The sequence below is a fragment of the Fusarium venenatum genome (genome assembly GCF_020744135.1).
Source record: "Fusarium venenatum strain MPI-CAGE-CH-0201 chromosome Unknown EDB82scaffold_3, whole genome shotgun sequence".
In the NCBI taxonomy this organism is placed as follows: domain Eukaryota; kingdom Fungi; phylum Ascomycota; class Sordariomycetes; order Hypocreales; family Nectriaceae; genus Fusarium; species Fusarium venenatum.
The window spans coordinates 6,652,560-6,675,168 of record NW_027072131.1 but is presented as its reverse complement, the minus strand read 5'-3'; the positions used below and the strand labels follow the sequence as shown (position 1 = coordinate 6,675,168).

Below are 22,609 nucleotides of genomic sequence, written 5' to 3'. Positions count from 1 at the left end.
GAGGCTCCCATTGTAGACCCACTCTCCAAACAACAAACAGCTTTGAATATCTTCAGAACAATAGTATGGGATGCTCGATCTCCTATAGCATATTGGTGACAGTTAAGTAAGTTATCATCTCAACATTGCGCTAAGTTTAAGTGCCGCCCTATGGTTCTATTGTCACACTTGTTGACTTTATAATATTGAAACACTTGCCATATGGCAATTACAGCCCATGATTATCTCACAAATCTCAGCCTTCACTAAACCAAACTTCAGTACCACCAAAAGACGTCGCCCATCGTTGGTATCAGGGTCTGCTACTTGTTTGGAAAGGATATTATCCCCAACACATCGTCTGATAGTAACTATCAAGACTACATAAACCCACACCCAATGACTGGAATACCTTTGCTCCTGCCAGGACTTCTCAGATCCTTCCTTGCCTACCTAAACGCCAAACCATATGTACATAAACCGACTTCCGTGACCTCTTCGCTATATGTTACAAACAGCAAGCAAATTCTCATCACTTTTTGCTGCGTCTTCGGTCCCGGCGCTTCTTCCTCGCCCGGACCTTGAGGGTATCTTCATCACGGTATTCCTCCGGTAAATCAAAATCAACATCAGGTATCTCAGGAATGGGTAGGCCCCATGCCATTACCTTTCTTCCTGTACGCCTGTTCCTATTTAGAGCGCTGTCACGCTCGTATCGCTTTGCGAAGAATGACTTGAACTCTTTAGGCGGTTCTGGTGGCTTTAGAGCGGGCGGTGCCTTTGCAGGACGCGGAGCCTTAGCTGCAGCTGGCTGAGGCGTCGCTTTGGGGTTTTTGGATCCTTTTGAGGATCTAGACCTCGCCATTGCTTCCTCTTGAAGTTGCTTTGCCGGTGATGCTGAGTCGCTAACATTGCCATCAGCCGTCTCGTCGCTTGTTTCGTCTTCATCGATACTCGAGTCTTCATGCTCTTTCTCGGCTCGAGCTCTGTCTTTCTCCATCTTGCGCTTCTTCTCTTCCAGAACATAGTTCCGATATTTGTCAAGGACGGCCTGACAGCCTTTGATGAAGTGATTGCGAGCGGGTTCAAACGTCTTCTTCTTGGTTTCTGTTACTCCACTCACGCCCATTACTCTCAACCAATCGTGGCCTTGCAGGCCCTCGAGAAGCCGGATAATGTGGTCTTTTTCATGTTGAGCTCGACCTTTTTCAGCATTGCGTACTGATCTTTCCAGTCGCTCAGCTCGACGATGTATTGGTTGAAATAATTTATCTGGCAAAGGATCTTCGACTGTCTTATTTTTGGATTCTAAAAATCCCAGGTCGATTTGCTGACAATCAAAGACATTAAAAAACAATGCATCGCCAAATCCACGTACGGGATACTCAGTTGCGGGGTTGGGATGCTGCGGAATGGCGCGTTGGTTGTCTGAGACTGCGCGTCGTGCGTCAGAGTCGACAATGACTATCGGCGTTTCGGCAGTGAACAGTTCTAAAAAGAAGTGTCAGAACATGGCATCATAAGATAGCGACGCAAAGGTGAGCGACAGGGAGTTCATTCACGTACGTTGTTCTTTGGGCTCGTTGCCAATTACCTCATCGTAATCAGAGAAATAGGCAGAAAGCTCGCTCTTGAACCTGGTGGCTTCCTGAGAGCGAAGCTTCCGGCCTTGTTCTTTTGTGTTGGTATCGCTTGGCTGAGGTTGTAATCGGTCGAGTTCGTGTTTTAGGCCATTAATGACCTTGCTTTGGTGTTGTGTAAGGGTCTGTTCTTGCTTTGGCGTCGATGTCGCGTTGTCGGTCGGGGGAGAAGGTATCTTTGGCGTCGTCACAGTCGCCACTGTAGGCGTCGCAGTGGGTTGGCGCGCGGGCGACGATGCCTCTTTGTTGTCGATGTTGGCGACACGAAGTCTGTGGGAGCCCTTTGCAGGAACTTCGACTGTTATACGCGATTTCTTGGGCTTAATCGCATCAAAGTCGCGATCGTGTGCATCGAGTGCCCTCTTGTTGCGCCCTGCCCCTGGTGCTCCTCCGCCCTGGGTGTGGGCAAATACGCTTGCTGGGGATGGCAGGTGGTGGTGCGAGTGATGATGATGCTGATGCGGAACTTCAGCGCGCCGCGATGAACGGGTGACGGAAGCCATTGGTAAATGTCGAGATGCCTGGCATGATTTCAAGGCTATGTTTCTTTAAATCCGCCGGCTCGGTTTGGCGATGGCGCCTCGACTCTGACGGGGTTTTTCGATGGGTTTGGCGTCTCTGGTGCGATGAACGTTTGCAGTCAAACGGAAGCTGGAGTGGGCTCCAGATACCCCCTTAATGGATGCCTACCTGATGTTTTATAGCGCTGTACTTTAGGGGGATGGCACTGCATAATCCTCTGCAGCGCATTGACAAACGCGGCTTACAGGGCCTATGCACGCTAAAGTCTCCCGTGCCTACCTAGTGCGAGCATTCAAATATCAATGGATGAAAGTGTTTGGCCCCAAAACATATTCAACATGAATACAATTAAATAAATTGTCTGAATTATTTATATGTGTTTATGCCTTGAACCAAATCCAAAACCTTCTCGTTATACTCAAGATTGTTCACTACAAGGTTGATCTGTCTGCACAGGTCAGAAACTCAATACATCACGATTTCGTGGTTGTACGTGATTCTCAAAGCCTGAAACTGACTACGTCTCTCACTCCATACCTTAGTCCTCAGTTAATAGTAGTCATAATACAACACAGTTCAATTGATACATCACACTGATAAAGTTATCACGACAACTAACTTCCACGCGTACTTGATAAAGCTGATCTGAATCATACTCATCGTGTACAAGCATTCTTGAATTACCGACGAGCATGTCCCGTCAAACAAGGCTATATATAATCAGGGCGTCAAAAAAGTTCGCGGCTGGAGGCACAAGAAACGAAATTGCCTGATCAGCTTGTGGTACTTTGACCATACTTCTTAGACTACTTATTTTCGTGCCCCGAGACCTATGGCGCCAACTTTTCTGCTACCCACCAGGCTATCCGTGATTCAAGTGATCATCTCCTTGATCTACTGCCTATGCTACATACAAATTAACTGCCAAAGATAATCATTAAGTCATGCGTGCACTTGATGGGAAAGAAGCAAGCAGTGCTATTTATTTATACAATATTGTATCGACGTTATAATTCGATTATACTGCAAGTTGATCGTAAAACTAGGGGTATTCGTGCTCAAGGTCGTGAATCATAACTCGAGCACTGCTCTATCTATGCTTGGGGTATTATATCAAGAATAAAAAACCACGCCGCCTACAATGTTCCTTTCACACATGCATTTCCTCAACATCCTCCTTCTTTTCTCTCTTGGAAGCTTGCTTCTCCTCCTTTGTTGGCTTGATACCGAGCTTCTTTAAGACCTTCTTCACTGGCCTGCCCTCTTGTTTCTCCTCCTCTTCTCGTTGAAGCACCTCTCTTTCTTTCGCTGCGCTTTCACTTTTGTCCTTGGCCTCCTCCTCCCGGCGTGCTGCTTCTTCAGGAGCCACAATTTTGTCTTTTCTGTGTGACACGCGTTGCGCTAAATCCTTGCCCTTCCGCTTGGTCTTGATATATGACTCCAAACCGATGAGCACCACGTACGACTTGGAGATAGACACGTGGGACATGTCCACCTCAGACTGGCGAAGACTATGGACGAAAGCGCGGAAGTTACTTGCTGGAGGGCGGTAATGTCCACTTAACGGAGACAAGGACGAGAGTCGACCATTCTTGATCTTGATGAGACCTGCTGATGAAATTCGACTACCCTGTAGGAAGGACGAATGTTGAAATGCGCCCGAGTCCTTGATACCAACATACATCCGAAAGTTTGTATCGGCGACAAATATCCAAGTGTTTTTTCTAACGGACTTGCGCATCATTTTGTTGAATATCGTGGATGCTGAAATCTGTGATACCTTGTGCATACCCTGCTTGTTGTCGTAACCAGGAGTTGCATACTTAGCCGCCCGGTCTGCTTCTCGTTCAGACTCGAGTGAAGATTCCGAACTTGAGCTACTAGCATAATCGTGGGAATTCGAATCTGTTGACCGAGCAGCAGCATTGAAGGCTGGTGTGGGATCATCCAAAGGTACCACGCCTTGCATACTATCCTTGAACTGCTCTGTAGTATCAATGCGCTGGCCGTTCTTTGCCCAGCATAGTCTTCCTTCATTGTCGACTTCGACTAAGTAGTATTGGCGCTCCTCACGAGAAAGATATCGAACTTGCTCTCTTTCGAGTCTGTCTCTCGGACAGCCGTCAATCTCAATATTGCGACCTTCGCCGTAGTCGAGCCAGTAAAAGTAATTCTCGTTGGTATCTGTTTGCTTCCAGACTTCATGATATCTGCATAGATTGCTTCCATAGCGGTGTTTCTGATCTACCATTTCGAGAAAGTATCGGATGCCCATCATGCGCGCCTCATGCCTGCGAGCAGCGGTGGCTTTCTCCCGCCGCGCTCGTGCAGCAGCTCGTTCTTCGGGTGAGGCATCTTCATCTGAAGAAGATTCAGATTCAGAGGAATCGGATAACAGATCATCATGGCCAGCTCGTCGTGCGATCGCACTGGCCTTCTTCCACTTCTCGCGAGCATTCGCTGATTTATGTTTCGCAACATGATCTTCTTCTGATTTGTCGGTAGTATCGTTGTCTAATTCTATTCTGGGCCTTGGTATTGTTGCGTTTCGAAATTGCGCCTCACGTATCGCTGTAACCCATCGTGTACTTGCGTCTAAGCCAAATCCCTCGAGTTCTCTTCTTGCGCGGTAGCCCCGAAATGTCTTTTGTATAGTGCGCGCAGCTTGCGCCTGATCGTCCTGACTGTTGTTGGTTGACATACTAGCTGCTCTGTCTCGCTGACGCTGGACTTCGCGGGACCATCTTCTGCGTTCACGATTTCTGCGCTTTGTTTCTTGTTCGCGCTGATGTTGAACAAAAGCAATTCGTTCAAATTGTTTTGGTGAAGGAGGACGTAGAGATTCCATGTATTCCTTTGTTTTAGCGGCGGTCGCAAACGACGAACCACTAATAGAGGCAGTAGTAACAGAAGATGACGCAGTGCTGACGAGGGAGAATTTGGAGTCAACGCGGGTTGGTATTGTTAACGGTGATTGTCGCGGGGTCCCCTCCATATTGTCTGAGACTGGTGCTAAAACCGGTAACATTAAATAACGGTGTTCTAGAATATCGAGTTGCGTCATGTTCGTGGGGTCAGTTGGACAGACTGTGGGGGCGTAACCCAAAGTTGGCGATGATTTCAAGTTATAATCAAGCATTTGTACAAATGACTGACTGACCAAGAATATGGACAGAAAGAGAAGAAGAAAACCTGCTTATACTTGATCATTAGTGTTTATGAGTTGAATCTCTTGGTCCGGAACCCAGATCTTTATATAACTATGCTCTTGAAACTGATGCAAACACAAGTCGATGCCCAGAAAACTTGCAGGTCCTTGTCCCGGAAGAACGGCACTTGGCAATCATGTGAGATGTCCAAGATTATTGGCATCATCGTAAACCTCCAAGCCTTTCAGCGACTCAGCCCTCTGGACGTGCCATTTAACAACCAAAGTTCCTATATTTTGATTGGTCCGAGTTCCATTGTGTAAGTCCCCATGCCGGTTCTGCCGTTTACGACCAAGGACCCGAAAAATCTGGCTACGCCTTGTGGGTACCTTTTTACAACTCTTCGCGTTGATGATTGGCATAGGCGTAAATAAGCATCTAGACTCTGTGCTTAATTAATCTAAATGACAGTTAAAGCTAGCCAGGCACGTCGTAAAATGCTGGTCCATACTGACTTTGGGTTAATAAACATGAGGCAGAAACGAATATCCAATACTGCCTTGTTAGCCAAACAAAGCTTCATCATACCTACTCAGCCATATTATCATACCGTTATGAGAAGCTTGGGCCCAAGGAAGAAAGCAACTTAACCACACGGAATGAGCCTAAAATTGCACAGCCCTTGAATTGACCGAAACATCATACCGCACTCTGGCGGCTATGCCCGGCCCTTTCTGTCACGACATCTCAAACGCCCAGCGATGGCATGCCACTGAGTGCAGCAGCTACCGCCTTGGCAAACAACTGGTATGGATTTGATAGAGTCTTGACTCTTTTCCCCATCTTTGCCAAATCTTGGTACTGTCTTGGCCTCCCAATCAACCAAAGCCGCGTAATGACAACTCCGACTTCGTAGCAGCATAAAGGACCAACTGTAAGACATTAACACGTAAGTCATCCAACTCATTATCATTAACATGGACACCTGACCGGCGCATATGTATGTGCGTGACACCAGGCCGAAGCTATATATATGGTTTGTACAAAGAGGCCTCATATTCAAGGTCAGAAGGTAAACATTTGTAACGAAGAGAAGATGCTGGAACAATGGCAGCGTTATGCAAAGAGGAACTCCTTGAGTACAGGCGACCCAGAAAACTCTGGATTCAGTAATATGCAACTACAAAATCAGCATAATGTTGGAAGGTTAGACATTGGTATACGCACTTGAGAAAGTATTGTAGACCAGCCCGTCTCTTTTCCAAAAATCGAGGTCGAAATTTTGAGATAACACTCTTAGGCGGAAGGGCCGGAACAGCCGCCTCAAAGCCGGGAAAGGTCTGAACCAGCCGATATCGAAAATCATCAAACTCCGAATAACGTTTTCGAATGTTCATAAAGCTTCCCTATTCGCGGGGTCGGTCAGTCAGTTCATTGTTAATGTCCAGCCCAACAAGCCACCATCGAGCCGCCCAATCACTCACATTGAGAGTTTCGACACGTATGTTCCACACTACGAATGCCCCGATATTTGTCGCGCTGCCATTGACTACGGTATGATTGGCGATCTCAACACTTTTGGCCCAACAAGCACTGTTACGGTCATCGAGGTCGCTCGCTTCATTGTCACGAAGTGTAATGGCGCCAGCTGGAAGAAACGATTCGGTCGACATGTTCGAAATCGTCCGTTGATGTCCACCGCGTGTGTTCAGCCAATACGGCGGGGAGGTCACTGGTGACAGTGGAGACGACGTAGAGAGATGCCGTGGGTTGTTGTCATTGTCAAGAGATGTGCGCGGTGTCTCGAATGCTTCGGTGGAAATGGTCTGTGTCTCAACGTTGCCCGGAAGTGAAGCGCGGGAGCCCAAGTTTCCACCACCGGGCGCTTGGTCTATTGCAGTCGCCATCCAACCATACGATAACTGATCACTCTAGTTGTGGATATCGAAAGTCGCTGATGGGGAAATTGTCGATGTGCTGACGTCGAGAGTTTCGGTTTACAAGTGGTTCGATGGCAGAAAACAGTATTATAGAATATGGTAATGATGATTCAGTCGATCCAGTCGAATGATGTTGATGTTGATGAATGGTTGAAGTCGTATTTGCGAGTCAGAATACCAGCCCAAGAATTGCAGCCCTGCTTTTGGTAGTGTGCAGTAGTCGATACCTTAATCGCAAGGATTAAGAAGTTGTGTCAAGCGAGTAGACAGATTATGGGGAAATGATAAGTGAAGCTTAACTTGAAAGTTGGGCAAGGAATTCTACCATAGACATGATTCTTTGCGAAGGTGGCGATAAGTCGTTTCAATTGAAAGGATGAAAGTGATGTCGTAGAAATTCTTCTGCACCTTCCCTTTCCTGTATGGACGGCACCGTTGACGGGCCGTCTGTGCAGCTTGTCTTTTTCCGGCTGAGGAGGGGCCGGCGCCCCGGTCAATGGTACTACAACTCAGAACAACACACCGGTAGCTGATTTCAGGTCATGGTTACTTGTCAACAGCGCTCATGACTATACGATGTGAGAAGGCGACAGATAAGGTTATGATTTTGGATCAAATCTGAAAGAGTTTGCCTGTCTTTCCGGCACTGTCGACATACTTATGCCATTCCTTTGTCTTTATACTGCTACTCTGGAGTCAAACATAAGAAGAGTGGGCATTGTTTGTGAAAGAAAGATGTCAGTGCGTCCAGGTATCCATAGCAAGCACTCATGATATACTTGATCCCGGAGCTGAAAAAGCCATGTCCGTTCCGTGACGGACTGGAAAGACTCCCGGGCCGGATGCCGAATACCTAAGCTTTCGGAATGCATGGAGTCCAATCGGCAGAGTCGATGTCTCAACAAGTGACAAGATGAAGTATGTACTGGACAGCATGACACATGAGGCTCTGTCAGCTCTCTTCCAAGCCACTGAGCTCTCGTCTATCATGAGACATTGTCACATGCTCTGGACCAACCGCAGCTTCGCAGTGGAATGCAGGGAAATGGGGAGGCTGACGGCTTAACAAGGACTTCTAAGACGCCGTGGCGCCTGGGTGGCTCGACTGCATGGAATAATCGGGATACGCGTGAACTTGGGCTTTGATGGCCAGATTAGATTTCACAAGAAACGAGGAGCTTCATCGTGACCCCAGTGAGATTCTTGTAACCTTACCTTAACATCTTCAAAGCCATGGGGTGTGGCTAAGATAGAGTTATCTGTTATAGTTTAAGCCATGAGTGGGTAGATCCTGCGATTCCGCGATCCAACCGGTGCTAGAATGCACCAAACACGAATAAACGATACGAGGATTCGTACAGTTGATAGGGTGCTATCCTTGGGTGACGAGTCTTGTCTTCAAGTCGTCCCCAATAACTGCACTCCGCTCTTGTACAGTAGACTACTTGTCTCAGCCCACAGAAACGGTGAAACCACCTCCGATATTGGAAGACCAGATCATGATTCACCAACTGTCATGTCTGATACCTCACAAAAAGTGAACAGTTATGGACACGGCTCAACAAGTGTGTGTATTCAAAGCGCACGCCAAGTGTTTCTCCGGCCGCGTCAGCAGCATTGAGCAGCAGAACAAAGATACTCTCAACACCAACGATTGGCGCGATATCAAGCATCATGTCATCGTCGGCGTGCATTGCGCGGGGTTGAGAGAGAGAGGGTTCAGTGCCATGCCCCGCTTACATGCAAGAAATACGAAGGGTATCGGCTGGTCCAGATGCCTAGTAGAAATCATAGTTACCCTTTACGGGAAGAGTTGGCCACCATTCTCGCATCCGAGTGGCTACTTCTCCATAAGAAAGCCTCCAATGTGATCATGGTGGGCTCGTACTTGTTGTGGACAGCCTCAACCACCAACTGGAACGCGTCGTTGGCGTGATTCAAGATGCACTCGTTGATGCACAATGAAAAGACGCTCATAACAAATGTTGCAGGTGCAGTAGTTAGTAGCAGTGACAGTGGGCTTGACGGCTCAAGATTACCTATGTGGAGTCGACAACCTTTGGCCGTTCGCGCCACCAAGCCAAGATTGATGAGCAGATGAGACAGGTGGTTCAGAAGAAACGAGGTATTGGCTCCTCCACGACCCGCGTGGCCATGACGGGGGAGAGAGACAACCGACAACCCATGGAGTTGAATGAGATCTCCATTGGGATCTGCTGAAGATCATGGAAAAAAAGACAGGGCTTTTGGAAATAAAATCGATAGTATCGACTCCTTTTAATGGTGTCTGTTAAACCCAAGGGCCCTGGAGATTACAATTTATGGGATTTCAGGTTAAACTCCCCAGACCACCCTTAAAAAGCCCAAGCTCCAGCGGCGAGCCGTACCAGTCGAGTCTATGAGGCCTAGCCTCTGGCGGGTACTGGGGTTTTCCGTGTACAAAATGCGCCGAGTGGCGGGCGATATGGAGCAAATAACCTCCCATGCCTGGTTGGTGTGAAGCAGAGCTAAACCCAATCTTGACTTTTCGCTGCTCAACTTCCCTGCACCCTGTCAGAACTAATGGGGGAGATTGGTGCAACTCCATCCACCATCCGTCGTCGTGATATTGCCCAGCCTCGGGTCTCGCTATGTATATGGCACCAGATCATTTCTCTTAACACTATAGCTCGGCTGTAGCGAGTAACTGGGGTCTTTGGGCTTACCGCTTACAGCATTATAGTCTGTCTGTATGTTGTGCCCCGTAGGAGCAGATAGGCCGGGCCCCATCGTTGATATGTCTCGGACCTCCTCGACCTTTTTTTTCTCAGCTTCTTCTTTCCTCTCCTCACCTCAGTTGATACACTCGCTATATCAGACCTGGTCTTGAACAGTCGCTAACTTTTCATTCCGATATTCTATTCATACTGTCGCTCCCATTTCCGTTGAAGTTCCAATTTGCTTTGTAAGTCAAGCAACGGCGAGACCGCACCTTCTCCCCTCCTGTTGTCTTAGTGATTCCCTCCTACATACCTTACGATCAATACCAATTTCCCCAGATTCGGGAAAGACAAAATATAGCTATCTGTTAGGATAAAACCGCTGACCCTCTGCAGAAGCAAACCATCTTCTGTCAATCTTCACCGTTTACCAACTTTTGAACATCTGATATAAACCGGTGTATATACCTACCAGCATAAAACACAATCAATTTTTGTTTTCAAGCACCGATACGCCATTATAATGCCTTCTCTTCGAACAATCGTCCTCGCTACTGCGGCTTCGGCTGTCACTCTTGTCAACGCCGACTACGTGATCGACCCTGAGAGCGTGCCTCTGTCCCTACGCAGTAAGTAGCATTCTTCCATACAGAACTTGCCAAGATCGTCGGCTAACAGCATGCAGAGGTTTGGTGCCAGAACGAAATAGAGACATGTCCCATGATCTGTGGTCAAACTAGTAAGGGAGATACCAAGGTCAACGAATGCAATCCCGTAAGTCTTGTTATCGGCTCTTGGACCAGTTGGCATAGGCTAACCCAGTTTACTTCAGAAAACCCTCACTTATGGCTGCATCTGCGGTGACGGAAAGCAACCTAACGTGTCCGAATACTCCCTCACCCTTCCCTTCTACGTCTGCCAAGAATGGGGTAACCAGTGTGTCACGGATTGTGCCGGCAAAGCCTCTTGTGCCTCTGACTGCCGAGAGAACAACCCATGCGGTGCTGAAGACCCCAAGAAATACAACACAACTTCCACAGCTACAGGCACTGGTACTGTTAAGGCCACAGCTAGCGCTACTGACGACGCCAACACGGTTTACACCGACACACCCGGAAGTGAAAACAACGACGACGATTCTGACACCGCAGAGTCAACTAAGAGCAATGGCGCTGCTGTCATCGAGGTTGGCCGAACATGGGGTCTGACTATTGTCCTAAGCACCATGTTCGCCGGCTTTGCCATGCTATAAGCGTGTGAAAACGCTTATCAGCTCCTTGCAACACTGCTCGGGGCGGAAATCTACATTGATTCAATTCTCTTGTTTTTGTTGCGCATACATTCCTTGAAAGCCTTGGACGTCTAGGTGTTGGGTTGTCTTTTCTGGTGGTACATTGTTGGTTTTTATGATTTTGATACAGGCAATGCCCTCTTACAGCATTAATACGGGTACTGTCAAAGGAGAACAGAAAGTGATGAGTGGTTAGTAAAAAGACGAATATAACGTCATTGGCTGCTTTGTTGCAGTCCAACCATCACATACTGAATAAACTCGAGAACTAAGCCCGATGTGATATACCATTTAGGAAGTGGCAACTAACCAACGATGTCCAGCAAAATAGCCATTTGATATTTCGAGGTCATGAATCGAGGTGGAGTTTCATTCAATAACTTTTACCAACAACTGATGTTAAGTCACTCCACATTCCATGTTACTGGGGAGTTTTTGATGTTCTAGACTTTCAACTGGGCCATCGGATCAACCAAACAGCCGCTGTACAGTGTTTATTGCTGACTCGCACCCATCCTTCCATCGAATGGCGCTAGAATGACCAGTTCGTATTCTTGTTGATAGTGTTATTGCTCACGCGCTCACGAGCCTAGAAGGGCATGTGAAACTCAATGCAAAAGTGGCGGGACCCATCTTCTCGGCTCTGACGGATGGAATTCATGACGATCTCGGGACACAATAACAATGCGAGGTTGGGCACATACCTGCGGATCCTGTTTGGTAAGATGAACATGAGGGTATCTCGAAGAGTTCACTTTGAGATCTGGTAGCTGTCGAGTCAGTAAAGGGGTCATGGACGCAAGTTTGACCTAGTTCGTTAGCTGTCAGACCGATGGTTTTTATTCTGAAAGAACGAGTTCCAATACGTAAATAAGCCGCTAATTACCCAATTTTAGACGTCTGTTTCCCCTGTAGTGGACCAGATCGCTGCTGTGCGCAGGGGGCTTACGATCCAGGGGGCTTGACTGGCTGGTACGACGACACCAGTGCGAGAGACTCGAAAGTTCAATGCCAATTTCGAGTCGATGGAGTGAGCAAAACCTGCCCCCTTTAAACCTTCTCCAATCCTTTCTTTTCTTAAAACAAACAAAAGCCCTTTTGGCGACGTTTGTTCATCGACGCATACTCTACATTGTATTAACTCATTGTCCCACGCTTCACCGCTATTCTTGGAGACCGTTTTTGCTCTGTCTCAGCCCTCCCGGTCGATTGCGCAAATCAGCTCCGTCGCATATTTCCTTGGCTTGAAACCCGTCTCTGCCATTGTCGATAAGAGCTACACTACTACTGCTCTGCGATCATCTGTCTATTTACAATCGAGCATTGTACCCACGTGCCGCGTCGCCTGTCTCTGTTAGGATTACCTTTGTTGAGAAAAACAACCGAGGGCTATTTATTGTTTGCGGGCCTGAGTTCCTATTCAGTACTGTACCCTGCTGCTGCACGAGATACTTTTCCGCGTGCACACTTCTGCAGGTCCGATCTTTGGGGGGTTTTGCCGATAACTTTTTTTTCTCCTTATCCTGTTTAAAAGATTCTTGGTTGCCCCTCCTCCTCCGGCCCCTCTCTTTCCATCATGTCTACAAGCGAGACACTCCCGCTCTACAACCCATCGGCCACTGACCCGGACGGTACCAACATGGCGCCCAACACGAGTAAGTCGAAGAAATCCATGGGAGGCAACCTGATCACTGGGGTCGCCTCGAATCGTGGGAAATGAGCTGGAGACTAACTATGGTGTCTTAACAGAGAAGAATGTTGCCGAGTGCATCTCTGATGACGCACTTGTGCACTTCAAGTCATACAAGTACTCAAGTGTCGACATGTCGCCAGTCTCGAAATACGTTCTAGGTCCTTTCGTACGTGCACCTCAGCCTCGAGCTATTTCTCTATATTCCTATCGACAATCTTTAAGCGTCAACTAAAGCGCTTTACCTGTTCTACCAAGTTTAAAGCGAGAAGGCTAACATTTCGTCATATAGTGGAACGCCTCTGTCAACCTCCTCCCATTATGGATTGCTCCCAACATGGTCACTCTTTTGGGTTTCTGCTTCATTCTCGTAAACGTTGCCCTCTGCGCAATTTGGATGCCTGATCTGGTTGGACCGGTATGTTACAACTGCTAACTCGCTATTAACTGCGCACTAACACGTGCATAGGCTCCATCATGGCTGTACTTTAGCTTCGCGTTCGGTCTCTTCATGTACCAAACAATGGACAACCTCGACGGAAAGCAAGCGCGACGAACCGGAACCTCGAGCGGCCTCGGTGAACTCTTCGACCACGGTATTGACTCCCTCAACTGCACGTTGGGAAGTCTGCTCGGAACCGCTTCTATGGGCCTAGGAACCTCTACAGCTGGTATCGTCACTGCGCTCTGCCCTTGCCTGCCTATGTTCTTCTCGACCTGGGAGACATACCACACGCACACTCTCTTCCTCGGCTACATCAACGGTCCTACAGAGGGCATTCTCATCGCCTGCGCGATTATGATAATTTCTGGCATTTGGGGACCTGGTGTCTGGGCCATTCCTCTGGCTAATGGCATCAAGGATCGTCTTCCCGGCCTTGCTGAGCTCCTCGGTGAGACTAGCTTCAAGGATGTCTGGGTTGGTTTGATCCTCGGCTCTCTCATCTTCACACAGATCCCGTTCTGTGTTCTCAACGTTGCCAAGGCTCGCAGGTCTCGAGGAGAGCCCATTCTCCCTGTCTTCATCGAGTGGATTCCCATGGGTGTGTACACCATCTCAATCGCTGCTTGGGTCTTCTCCCCCTACAGCACCATTCGATCCGAGAACCACCTCATGCTTTTCTGCTTTATCATGTCATTTGTCTTTGGTCGCTTGACAACCAAGATTATTCTCGCCCACTTGACACACCAGCCTTTCCCCTGGTGGACCGTCATGCTGTACCCTCTCGTTGGTGGTGCTATCCTTGCCAACTTGCCCCGAATCGGACTCCCTCAGCTCAGCGCCCAGTTCGAGCTTTTCTACCTGTGGGCCTACCTTATGTTTTCCATGGTTGTGTATTTCCGCTGGGCCTGGCTCGTTGTTACCAGCATCTGCAACTACCTCGGCATCAACGCCCTTACTATCCCTAAGGAGAAGCAGATTGCCAACAAGGCGGCTCAGGCTGCCAACAAGCTGCATTAAGCCGGACATAGCCGCTTTTGGCTATAGAAACTTGGTTTGAACCAAATTACGAAGCCCGCAAGATCGAAATGATATATACACTACCTAATCGGCATCCACCTGGAGAGGCGCAGCATTTGAACGGGAGCAATCATGGGGAAAATTATCGGTGTTGCAAGTACAGGTTAGAGACGCAAAGCATGACGATGGGCGTTTGGTGTTTACATAGCGGGTTGCCGCATTCTTTCTGACGCTAGGATGTATATGTTATCCTTTTGAGAACCCTTGGAGTACAACTTTTTAATAGATCTGAATGAGGAGTATGTGTAGATGACGGGGATCATGGCCTTTTGGATAAGGTCCGACTTAAGCGTATAGGACGCGAGTCGAAAATCAATATGACAATAACTTAATTAATCATACTTTTCTCCTGTTTCATGTGAATACGCTATAGCACTGTTCTTTACCGCTGTCACCTCGTGATACTGGTGGTTTGAGACTACGCTGAAGCTCTGCGTGGGGTGAACGGGATGACGTAGCCTGCACTAGCTTCGAAAGATGAGGGTGTTGCTAGAAATCCCTACTATTTATAGAGATCTATCTTGTTAGATGGTAGAGAGTCTGATTGGTGTTTACTTTGAAACTCCTTGGGGGTACAGGTTGAAAGCTCTGGTCAATCACCTGAAGTTGATCTAGGCGCAACGAGTCCTCCGTCGAGAGAGAAACAAAGAATGTCCATCATATAGGTTGCTGATTCAGTAAAAGTGTAACCATAGAGTAAAACCGCATATTGCCGCTCAATCTCGACATGTTCAACTTGACGCATGTAGAAGCGCAACATGATAATGTCCCATCTGGTACTCTACCTCTTTGAGGTACATGAAATAGTCTATTCCTGCCCGTGGGTCACATATTTGGTAGAGCTTATAAAGACAGCAAGATAACAAGGTTGAATTCCAGAGAAGATAAGGAGCCTCTGGTGAACCATAGAGTGTCTGATATTTGACAGACAGGTCGACACTTGGACGGCATTTAACCGTGGTCAGTCCAATGAGACTAGTGTTCAGCCACCGGAACGTTTCTCCAGGTCATTCAAGGGCCTCACATGTCCCCGCCATTTCATTTTGAAAGAGGCGGTCTCTACTACTAGGTACTGTTGGATTTCTATCAAACTTGGTTATCTTGTAGTGACTTAACGTGCCTTATCATATATTGTTCTTACCAACAGGTCAACATCACAAACAATGGGTTCTAGAATAATAGTAAGCTCTGACCTGCTGTATCTAGAATTGGGGTCAGCGGCATGTTAGTTCCTGACTGCTGTAGTAGGTTTAGTTTCAGTAACACAACACAGCAGTCAAGTGGGGGAGACGACATGGAGTCAGACCTAGGTTGTCGTACCTGTCCTTATGGCTCTCATCCCTTGCATGGTCTAGATTGGAGAGCTTCAACTCCTGACACGAAGCGACTTATTTACTCCAATTCCTTTGTCCACGACACCTACATTCACTGATTAGCCTTGCATTACATTGTCTTTCTTGATCAGCCCTGTTCCGCGTCGAATACAACAATCCTTCGGACGGAATGAGCTAGTTTCGCGCCCCACGACAAACCGACCCAAAACCCGCTCCTTGTTGGTTTAAAGTAGTATTTATTGGTGTCCGTCCTTCCCCATGGCTGCATCTTCGACCACCATGCCTCGAATGCAATCTTCGCTGCCATTCTTTGCAAAGCTACTCCTTTTCGCTTGCCTCATCGCATCGACCGTTGCCGAGTCCATGACGCTTTCCGACGATGTCCTACGGAATATTCCTTCGCCAGGCGACGACTTTGATATCAAGAATGGCAAGCTGCTCGCTCCTATTTTGATCCCACGTGTCCCCGGCACTGAGGGACAAGTGCGCACCCAGAAACACTTTGTCGACTTTTTCAAGGAGAACCTCCCTGAATGGACCCTCGAGTGGCAGAATTCCACTTCAAAGACTCCTGTCCATGGAAACAAACAGGTCCCCTTCTCCAACCTCGTTTTTCGAAGAGATCCCCCATGGGCGCAAAATGGGGATGTCAGCCGACTCACGCTGGTTGCACACTACGACAGCAAGTATGAACCAGAAGGCTTCATTGGCGCAATCGATAGCGCTGCACCATGTGCCATGTTGATGCATGTTGCGAGGAGTGTCGAAGATGCGCTCAAGGCGAAGTGGAACAAGATGCAAAAGGACGGCGCCATGGACGATGGGCTCGAAGAGACACAAGGGCTCCAGATCCTCTTTCTCGATGGCGAAGAGGCTTTCAAGCATTGGACAGAAGAGGACTCGCTTTACGGAGCTAGGTAAGACATTGTGTTCATTTACCGGGGGGGTGTGCGGATTGGCTAACAGCATATCAAGATCACTCGCTGCGGATTGGGAATCTCAGTTCCACGGCTCTCTAGCAACTTACAGAACCCCTCTTGACTCTATCAGTCTATTTGTTCTTCTTGACCTTCTTGGTTCTGCAGACCCTCATATTCCTTCCTACTTCCTCACCACACATTGGGCATACCGTGCCATGGCTAGCCTGGAGGAGCGCATGCGAAAGCTTGGCGTTCTCGAGACCAAACCCAAGGTCCCTTTTATGCCAGAAGGCGACAAGTCTGCCAACCGTTTCACACGCAGCTTCATCGACGACGACCACCGACCCTTTATGGAACGCGGTGTCGACATTTTGCATCTTATTCCAACTCCATTCCCTGATGTCTGGCATGAAATGACGGATGACGGTGAGCACCTCGACCTACCAACAGTCCGCGACTGGGCAAGAATCACCACTGCGTTCGTGGTGGACTGGATGGGAATTCAAGACTTTATGCCCAAGTTGGAAGGGACTAAGGCGAAGAGGAATGGTGCGGCTGTGACAACTACATCGAGCAAGAGGACAGAACTCTGAGAAGCTATTAAAAGTGCATGAAACATTTCTCCAAACGAGTATGTGCTTTTGAGGATTTGGCGGCTGAACGGCACTTTAAAATAGCAGCAACCATATTTTATCGTCATGATTACTGCTCTTATAAGGTGCAGTTTAACCGCCAAATCATCAAGTGTACATGTTCACTTGGAGAAATGTCGGTGGGTTTCTTGGGGCTTGACTTGGCGTTAAAGGCGGGTTAGTTATGATGGAAAGAGTCATGTAATGAATGAATGGTTCATGTTATAAATTACCGGAGTCGAGGTATCTTAGATTTGCAAGGATATATGCGCATTTATCCTCTTCACTGTATCACATTGAATACCTTTAATATCAAAAGGACACTGAGAAAACGCTCATGATCATCGTGGATACCGTACAGGACGGACCGAGGACGTAGAGGCATTTCTCTCCGATTATGCGCCAACAGTAGAGTCAGACTAACAGACAGCATCCGAAGTAGACGCCAGAATTGTCCTGATTGGCCGTCTCTATCATAAACCTTGACACGGCCTGTTCAAGGAGGGCGTCTTGATGATTCGTCCCTTCTCCATGTTAAGCCCCGGACAGTTTTTATGGAGTCTGGAGAGATAGCGAGGTTCATGATACGTTACGGCCAACTTCCTGCAACGGCTTTTGCGCGACATACGAGTAAGGTAGCCAACATGTTTGTAGTAATTGGAATTGGCGTCGCCTTGTTTTGCATCCTCTTGACTCATTTCAGAGTTTGTATACCTGACTAGTTCTTCTATTTAAGTGGTGACTGCTCCCGGCTTCGTCGTCCCAAGTCTTGAACTCTTGAGCTGAGACAAGTAAACACCATTTGACCCGGTCTTCATATTATACACTCACCATGTCGGCCATATACTCAGAGGCCCAAGTCGCCAAGTTTCTCAAGCATATCCAAGTACCACAAGAGTTCTACGTGGGCAACGAACCTATCCTTGACCATGCCTTTCTCACTGTGCTGCATCAGCACATGATTGCAACGGTACCTTATGAGAATCTAACATTGCATTACTCGTCGCATCGCAATGTCATTCTTGAGCCTCAGGCTCTGTATCAAAAGATTGTGCTCGATGGGCATGGAAGAGGAGGTTACTGTATGGAGAGCAATTTGTTCTTCTGTTACATGCTTCGAGCTCTTGGTTTCCAGGTGTATCCCGTTGGTGTGAGAGTCCGTCGTCGCAAAGACGGTGTTCCTCATGGCGGATATCCCGGGTGGTAAGCCTGATCTGCGTAATTATTATTCCCGAAATATTGGTCACTGACTTACAACTAGGGTTCACATTGTCAACATCGTGACACTACCTGATAACTCCCGATGGGTTATCGATGCGTCTTTTGGTGGTGATGGCCCTACCAGGCCCATGCCTTTAATCGAGGGTGCTGAGTGGCGCAACATGGGCACTCAGGATGCCCGTCTCATCAAAGACTTCATCCCCGGTCAGACAGAGCTTACATCTGGTCGCCGTCTCTGGATCTACCAATGCCGCAACTCCCCGGATCAGAACTGGAATAGCTTCTATTCTTTCAGTCACTCTGTCGAGTGGCTTCCTGCCGATTTCGAGATTTCCAATTGCTACACAGGCACGAGTCCTAAAAGTTTCCAGACACATACTGTGCTAGTGGTGAAATTCATGCTGAGGGAGAGCAAGACATCGACGACAGGCGAAGAGATTTATGGAAAGCGTATGTTGATTAATGATGTAGTCAAGGAGAACCCTGGAGGTAAGACGATAACGTTGAAGGAGCTGAAGACGGAGGATGAGAGAGTGGAGGCACTGAAGGAGTATTTTGGAATCGGGTTGACGACGGAAGAGAGAGAAGCCATCAAGGGCTTCCAGACTGAGATCGAGAGCGAGTAGGAAATATGCGTATACCACTGGTTTGTTTTCGAGACTTGAATATTTACAGCAGAAATGAGTCATGATATTTTATTTTATTGTATTTTTATTTACGATCATTGCATAAAAAAGCTCATGCTAGTAAGATCGCACAAAGGACTGGCCTAAGATGGCATCAATATTAATACTTATTAATCATTTCTTTGAGCAGTTAAACTTCCTAATATCTACATCCCCCAACACCTCGAATTGGTGTTTCCCTTGAATTTACCCTGAAGTAGGAGCTCACTTTTGATCTCCACTTTGAATGTAGCTTTGACCAATCAAATCTACACACTTCCACCACGTAACCCAAGCTTGGGTAGTACCTACGCTACTGTTTCGAGGTCCAGTCTCAAGCTGTCCTGTCCCATCCACTTGGCCTCAACTTCTCGAACCGAATCGACCTGCGACAACGTCGATATCATGCGCTTCTCAATCGCATCGTCACTTCTTTTCCTGTTGAGTGCAGCTAGCGCTGCCTCGTCTTGGAGCTTCAAAGATGGCTCCGTTACCGTCGCCTCCAAGCAAGGACACGGCGCTACTGCCAAGTAAGCTTCTCCAGAGTTGCCATGATGGTGTTATCATGGGAGAGCGATTGCGGAAGAATGCGTGCTGACAGCGTTAATTGGAATAGATTCAAAAACCAGGAGCCAGCCAAGGATGCTCTTATTCTAGGAAAGGCAGATACCATCAAAGTCTCATTGACTACGACCGAAGACAGTGAAGCGAAGCGACCTCACCAGGCCTTCATCGTCATTACAGAGTCGACTGGCATCGAGGTCGCCCTCCCTCTGGACATCAAGTCCTCTGGAAAGGCCGTGGCCTCTTTCGTATGCGACTACACATTCCTTCCTCATCGACCCAGCTAATCAATCCCTCAGTCGCACAAGGACCTCCCTGTCCCGTTGCTCCTCTCCGACGAACTCCTCAAGGTCAACCTCGTGTTGGGCTCCTTCGGCTCATCCAACCCCCTCATCTCTCCCGTTTTCAACATTCAGATCTATCATGTGCCCAACACTCCCCTTCCCACATTTGAGCCTCCCCTGCGTTACGAACCTCGAGACGAGATCCACCACATCTTCAAGGTTGGCGAGACGAGCCCTCCTATGATCATAACTATTGTATTTGTGACTGCCATTGTGTGCACGTTTCCCGTGCTTCTTTCGGCGGTATGTAAATATATTCTACCATAATGTCTCGAGCTAACATGTGCATAGTGGTACTGGATGGGCGGCAACCTCGATCACCTGCCCAAGGCTCTTCAAACTGCCCCCCTTTCACACGGTCTCTTTGTCGGCTCCATCATCGCCATTGAGGGATCCTTTTTTCTCTACTACATCAAGTGGAACCTCTTCCAGCTGCTGCCCGTCTTTATGGGTCTTAGCACCGTGGCCTTCTTGAGTGGAGTCAAGGCTCTGAGCGAGGTGCAGGGTCGACGCTTCGCCGGTGAGAGGTGAACGGACTGACATGAATCAAAAGTACCTGCTTCATATGATAGAAAGGGTTGGTTTTATAGACCGAGTATCAAAATTCTACGCTAGTGGAGGATGCGTGGAAGATACATCTCTTACCCAAAAGCAGCCATTACCTGGACATGGCTATTAAGACGTGCATATCAAAAACCAGGAATTACTTCATCATCGAAAGTTAGAGGCTGGGTTCTTCTTGGAGTGCTAAGAAGATGGACTATCCATTAGACAGCTTAAAAATGATGCACAATATGATAGAAGCTGGAATAGAGTCGAGTTCGATGACTCTGAACAATTGCTAGGCAATAGGCGAATTTGTGTCATGATGCGTCTGCTAGGTATTCGGATTAAAGACATGTAAACCAGCCCCTTCATTCGTGCCCTCTGCCAATTATAGCTCGTACATTCTCACTTGTTCTCTGCCACGAACCAACCAAACCTCAAGACCGCTCACATGTTTGAAATGCTGCTTACTCTTACTCCTCCTTCGGCTTGGTCCACATACTCAACTCTTCTTCTAATACACTGTTGAACCACTCTGCTCGCTCCAGGATAGGAGCATGTCCCATATCATCCACAATATGGACGGTACCTGGCTTCAACACATCGATAAGTTTCTCGCCATTGGGAAAGGTGATCATGTTGTCGCGCTTTCCATGCATGACAGTGATGCGTTCAGACCCAACGGCCTCTGCTATCTGGCGCAGCTGCTCGTCTGATTTGTTATGCATGGCCGCTGCTGCAAGTTGACACATGAGCATAGTGCTGCTGAACACCTCGGGGTTTCGCTTCTTGGTAAGTTCTTGAGCTTGGAAGCGCTGAAAGTTGGAATCGAACAGTCGGTATGTTGGACCAGCTTCTGGCGGAGGCGGACCACATTTCGGAGTGACGCCGGGCTCGGGTAGTATCTCGTCATCTGGTGCGACGAGCCATTCGGGTGTGAAGAGCTTGAGAGATGTGTCGATAATGGTACGCTCCATGGATTTAGGAACCAACCATCCCATGCGGTCCGCGATAGTCTCCAAGAAGCCCGTTGTGTTCTGAACGCGTGCCGAGGTACAGATGAGAGTGAGGGTTTGCAGACGTTCAGGGATGCGAATAGCAATCTCTTGAGTTATCATGCCGCCCATGGAGATACCTACGAGGTTAATCTCGCGCTCAGCCGTCCAGCCAACATGGTCAATAACCTCGATGATATCGAGCGCCATGCCGCTTGTGGAATAGATACCGAAAGGCTTGTCGCTGGCACCCATTCCACGATTGTCGATGATGAGAACTGAGTACTTGTCGCCATGATCATGGCCGAAATGCTTTGTTTGACGCTGCCACGAAGTCTTGACGCTTGCCAAACCCATAACAAGCTACATTCGTGTCAGCGGGTTCTCTCATATTTCACTCGTCATGACTGGAGACGAATGTAACCAAACGGAACTGGCGGAGACGTGATACGTAGACGGAGAGATTGAGGATATTTGACGGGAGAAACGTACCACAAGCTTGACGGGCCCTTCACCGTGAACTTCCCATGCAATACCGACAGGACCGCCGCGACCTTCAGCCACAGACAGTTTGCCTTGAGAAGTAGGCTCCAGCGCCCATAGAGTGGTTAAGTAGGCTGGATGGCTCAGCGTCTCCTCAGCAGAGGGAAGCGAAGCAATTCTAGGTTGACGCATCGCGTGTAAGTGACGTTTGAAACCACACATAAGAACAAGTGAGATGAAAAGAGCGAAGCAATAATAGCTAATGCTGTAAAAATGAAGAACATTGTGTTGAGGAGGATAAAGAGGATGATGATCGAGGACTCACATGTCAGACGCCATGATAGATACTCGGGAGTTTTGTTTGTTCTTATATCACTGGTTCCTACGGCGCAAACACGGCTGTGTAGCTTCCTGAGCTCACAGGAAGGTCTGAGCTGTGCCGTCGTGAGAAGCGTAACGATGCTGCTTGATAA

At 48.0% G+C, this 22,609-nt stretch overlaps 9 protein-coding genes across 9 annotated transcripts; 5 read left to right on the top strand and 4 right to left on the bottom strand.

Annotated features, from left to right (window-relative positions):
* Window positions 1–48: 48 nt before the first annotated feature.
* On the bottom strand, window positions 49–2,456 carry EDB82DRAFT_273215 (something about silencing, SAS, complex subunit 4-domain-containing protein). The gene is made up of 2 exons (XM_025728708.2): window positions 1,546–2,456; window positions 49–1,470 (listed from the first exon to the last, which is right to left on the bottom strand). The coding sequence occupies exons 1-2, from the start codon at window positions 2,120–2,122 to the stop codon at window positions 512–514; spliced, it is 1,536 nt and encodes a 511-aa protein (XP_025583048.1). The 5' UTR covers window positions 2,123–2,456; the 3' UTR covers window positions 49–511.
* A 3,404-nt stretch (window positions 2,457–5,860) lies between these two features.
* On the bottom strand, window positions 5,861–6,522 carry EDB82DRAFT_273048 (uncharacterized protein). Its single transcript, XM_065607361.1, has one exon. The coding sequence runs from the start codon at window positions 6,345–6,347 to the stop codon at window positions 6,009–6,011; it is 339 nt and encodes a 112-aa protein (XP_065464213.1). The 5' UTR covers window positions 6,348–6,522; the 3' UTR covers window positions 5,861–6,008.
* On the bottom strand, window positions 5,947–7,626 carry EDB82DRAFT_273197 (Phox homologous domain-containing protein). The gene is made up of 3 exons (XM_025728706.2): window positions 6,775–7,626; window positions 6,518–6,696; window positions 5,947–6,470 (listed from the first exon to the last, which is right to left on the bottom strand). Exons 1-3 carry the CDS (start codon window positions 7,195–7,197, stop codon window positions 6,407–6,409), a joined length of 666 nt encoding a protein of 221 aa, XP_025583046.1. The 5' UTR covers window positions 7,198–7,626; the 3' UTR covers window positions 5,947–6,406.
* Window positions 7,627–10,181: 2,555 nt separating this feature from the next.
* On the top strand, window positions 10,182–11,505 carry EDB82DRAFT_272966 (uncharacterized protein). Its single transcript, XM_025728703.2, has 3 exons — window positions 10,182–10,558; window positions 10,615–10,703; window positions 10,762–11,505. The coding sequence occupies exons 1-3, from the start codon at window positions 10,453–10,455 to the stop codon at window positions 11,179–11,181; spliced, it is 615 nt and encodes a 204-aa protein (XP_025583043.1). The 5' UTR covers window positions 10,182–10,452; the 3' UTR covers window positions 11,182–11,505.
* A 1,127-nt stretch (window positions 11,506–12,632) lies between these two features.
* EDB82DRAFT_272940 (CDP-alcohol phosphatidyltransferase-domain-containing protein) lies at window positions 12,633–14,814 on the top strand. Its single transcript, XM_025728702.2, has 4 exons — window positions 12,633–12,875; window positions 12,970–13,079; window positions 13,203–13,328; window positions 13,380–14,814. Exons 1-4 carry the CDS (start codon window positions 12,797–12,799, stop codon window positions 14,370–14,372), a joined length of 1,308 nt encoding a protein of 435 aa, XP_025583042.1. The 5' UTR covers window positions 12,633–12,796; the 3' UTR covers window positions 14,373–14,814.
* A 1,231-nt stretch (window positions 14,815–16,045) lies between these two features.
* On the top strand, window positions 16,046–17,279 carry EDB82DRAFT_478587 (uncharacterized protein; the record flags this gene model as incomplete). The annotated part of the gene is made up of 2 exons (XM_025728701.2): window positions 16,046–16,683; window positions 16,742–17,279. 2 exons carry the CDS (start codon window positions 16,046–16,048, stop codon window positions 17,277–17,279), a joined length of 1,176 nt encoding a protein of 391 aa, XP_025583041.2.
* Window positions 17,280–17,899: 620 nt separating this feature from the next.
* EDB82DRAFT_509509 (arylamine N-acetyltransferase 2) lies at window positions 17,900–19,399 on the top strand. The gene is made up of 2 exons (XM_025728699.2): window positions 17,900–18,521; window positions 18,580–19,399. The coding sequence occupies exons 1-2, from the start codon at window positions 18,151–18,153 to the stop codon at window positions 19,163–19,165; spliced, it is 957 nt and encodes a 318-aa protein (XP_025583040.2). The 5' UTR covers window positions 17,900–18,150; the 3' UTR covers window positions 19,166–19,399.
* A 15-nt stretch (window positions 19,400–19,414) lies between these two features.
* EDB82DRAFT_272750 (Oligosaccharyltransferase subunit Ribophorin II-domain-containing protein) lies at window positions 19,415–20,887 on the top strand. Its single transcript, XM_025728698.2, has 4 exons — window positions 19,415–19,734; window positions 19,821–20,016; window positions 20,068–20,355; window positions 20,404–20,887. The coding sequence occupies exons 1-4, from the start codon at window positions 19,610–19,612 to the stop codon at window positions 20,641–20,643; spliced, it is 849 nt and encodes a 282-aa protein (XP_025583039.2). The 5' UTR covers window positions 19,415–19,609; the 3' UTR covers window positions 20,644–20,887.
* A 244-nt stretch (window positions 20,888–21,131) lies between these two features.
* On the bottom strand, window positions 21,132–22,328 carry EDB82DRAFT_527950 (Alpha/Beta hydrolase protein; the record flags this gene model as incomplete). Its single annotated transcript, XM_025728697.1, has 2 exons — window positions 21,132–22,016; window positions 22,146–22,328. The coding sequence occupies 2 exons, from the start codon at window positions 22,326–22,328 to the stop codon at window positions 21,132–21,134; spliced, it is 1,068 nt and encodes a 355-aa protein (XP_025583038.1).
* Between the last annotated feature and the right edge of the window lie 281 nt (window positions 22,329–22,609).

Excerpts from the sequence above, each read along its gene's own strand:
- EDB82DRAFT_272966 (XM_025728703.2), top strand. The coding sequence starts at position 10,453 with ATGCCTTCTCTTCGAACAATCGTCCTCGCTACTGCGGCTTCGGCTGTC. Across the intron at positions 10,559-10,614 it reads CGTGCCTCTGTCCCTACGCA|AGGTTTGGTGCCAGAACGAA; the intron begins GTAAGTAGCATT and ends AACAGCATGCAG. Across the intron at positions 10,704-10,761 it reads AGGTCAACGAATGCAATCCC|AAAACCCTCACTTATGGCTG; the intron begins GTAAGTCTTGTT and ends AGTTTACTTCAG.
- EDB82DRAFT_509509 (XM_025728699.2), top strand. The coding sequence starts at position 18,151 with ATGTCGGCCATATACTCAGAGGCCCAAGTCGCCAAGTTTCTCAAGCAT. Across the intron at positions 18,522-18,579 it reads CATGGCGGATATCCCGGGTG|GGTTCACATTGTCAACATCG; the intron begins GTAAGCCTGATC and ends ACTTACAACTAG.
- EDB82DRAFT_273215 (XM_025728708.2), bottom strand. The coding sequence starts at position 2,122 with ATGGCTTCCGTCACCCGTTCATCGCGGCGCGCTGAAGTTCCGCATCAG. Across the intron at positions 1,471-1,545 it reads CAACGAGCCCAAAGAACAAC|AACTGTTCACTGCCGAAACG; the intron begins GTACGTGAATGA and ends ACTTCTTTTTAG.
- EDB82DRAFT_273197 (XM_025728706.2), bottom strand. The coding sequence starts at position 7,197 with ATGGCGACTGCAATAGACCAAGCGCCCGGTGGTGGAAACTTGGGCTCC. Across the intron at positions 6,697-6,774 it reads TACGTGTCGAAACTCTCAAT|GGAAGCTTTATGAACATTCG; the intron begins GTGAGTGATTGG and ends CCCCGCGAATAG. Across the intron at positions 6,471-6,517 it reads GGTCTACAATACTTTCTCAA|TTGCATATTACTGAATCCAG; the intron begins GTGCGTATACCA and ends CTGATTTTGTAG.
- EDB82DRAFT_273048 (XM_065607361.1), bottom strand. The coding sequence starts at position 6,347 with ATGAGGCCTCTTTGTACAAACCATATATATAGCTTCGGCCTGGTGTCA.
- EDB82DRAFT_272750 (XM_025728698.2), top strand. The coding sequence starts at position 19,610 with ATGCGCTTCTCAATCGCATCGTCACTTCTTTTCCTGTTGAGTGCAGCT. Across the intron at positions 19,735-19,820 it reads GGACACGGCGCTACTGCCAA|ATTCAAAAACCAGGAGCCAG; the intron begins GTAAGCTTCTCC and ends TAATTGGAATAG. Across the intron at positions 20,356-20,403 it reads TTCCCGTGCTTCTTTCGGCG|TGGTACTGGATGGGCGGCAA; the intron begins GTATGTAAATAT and ends ACATGTGCATAG.
- EDB82DRAFT_272940 (XM_025728702.2), top strand. The coding sequence starts at position 12,797 with ATGTCTACAAGCGAGACACTCCCGCTCTACAACCCATCGGCCACTGAC. Across the intron at positions 12,876-12,969 it reads CAACATGGCGCCCAACACGA|AGAAGAATGTTGCCGAGTGC; the intron begins GTAAGTCGAAGA and ends GTGTCTTAACAG. Across the intron at positions 13,329-13,379 it reads TGCCTGATCTGGTTGGACCG|GCTCCATCATGGCTGTACTT; the intron begins GTATGTTACAAC and ends ACACGTGCATAG.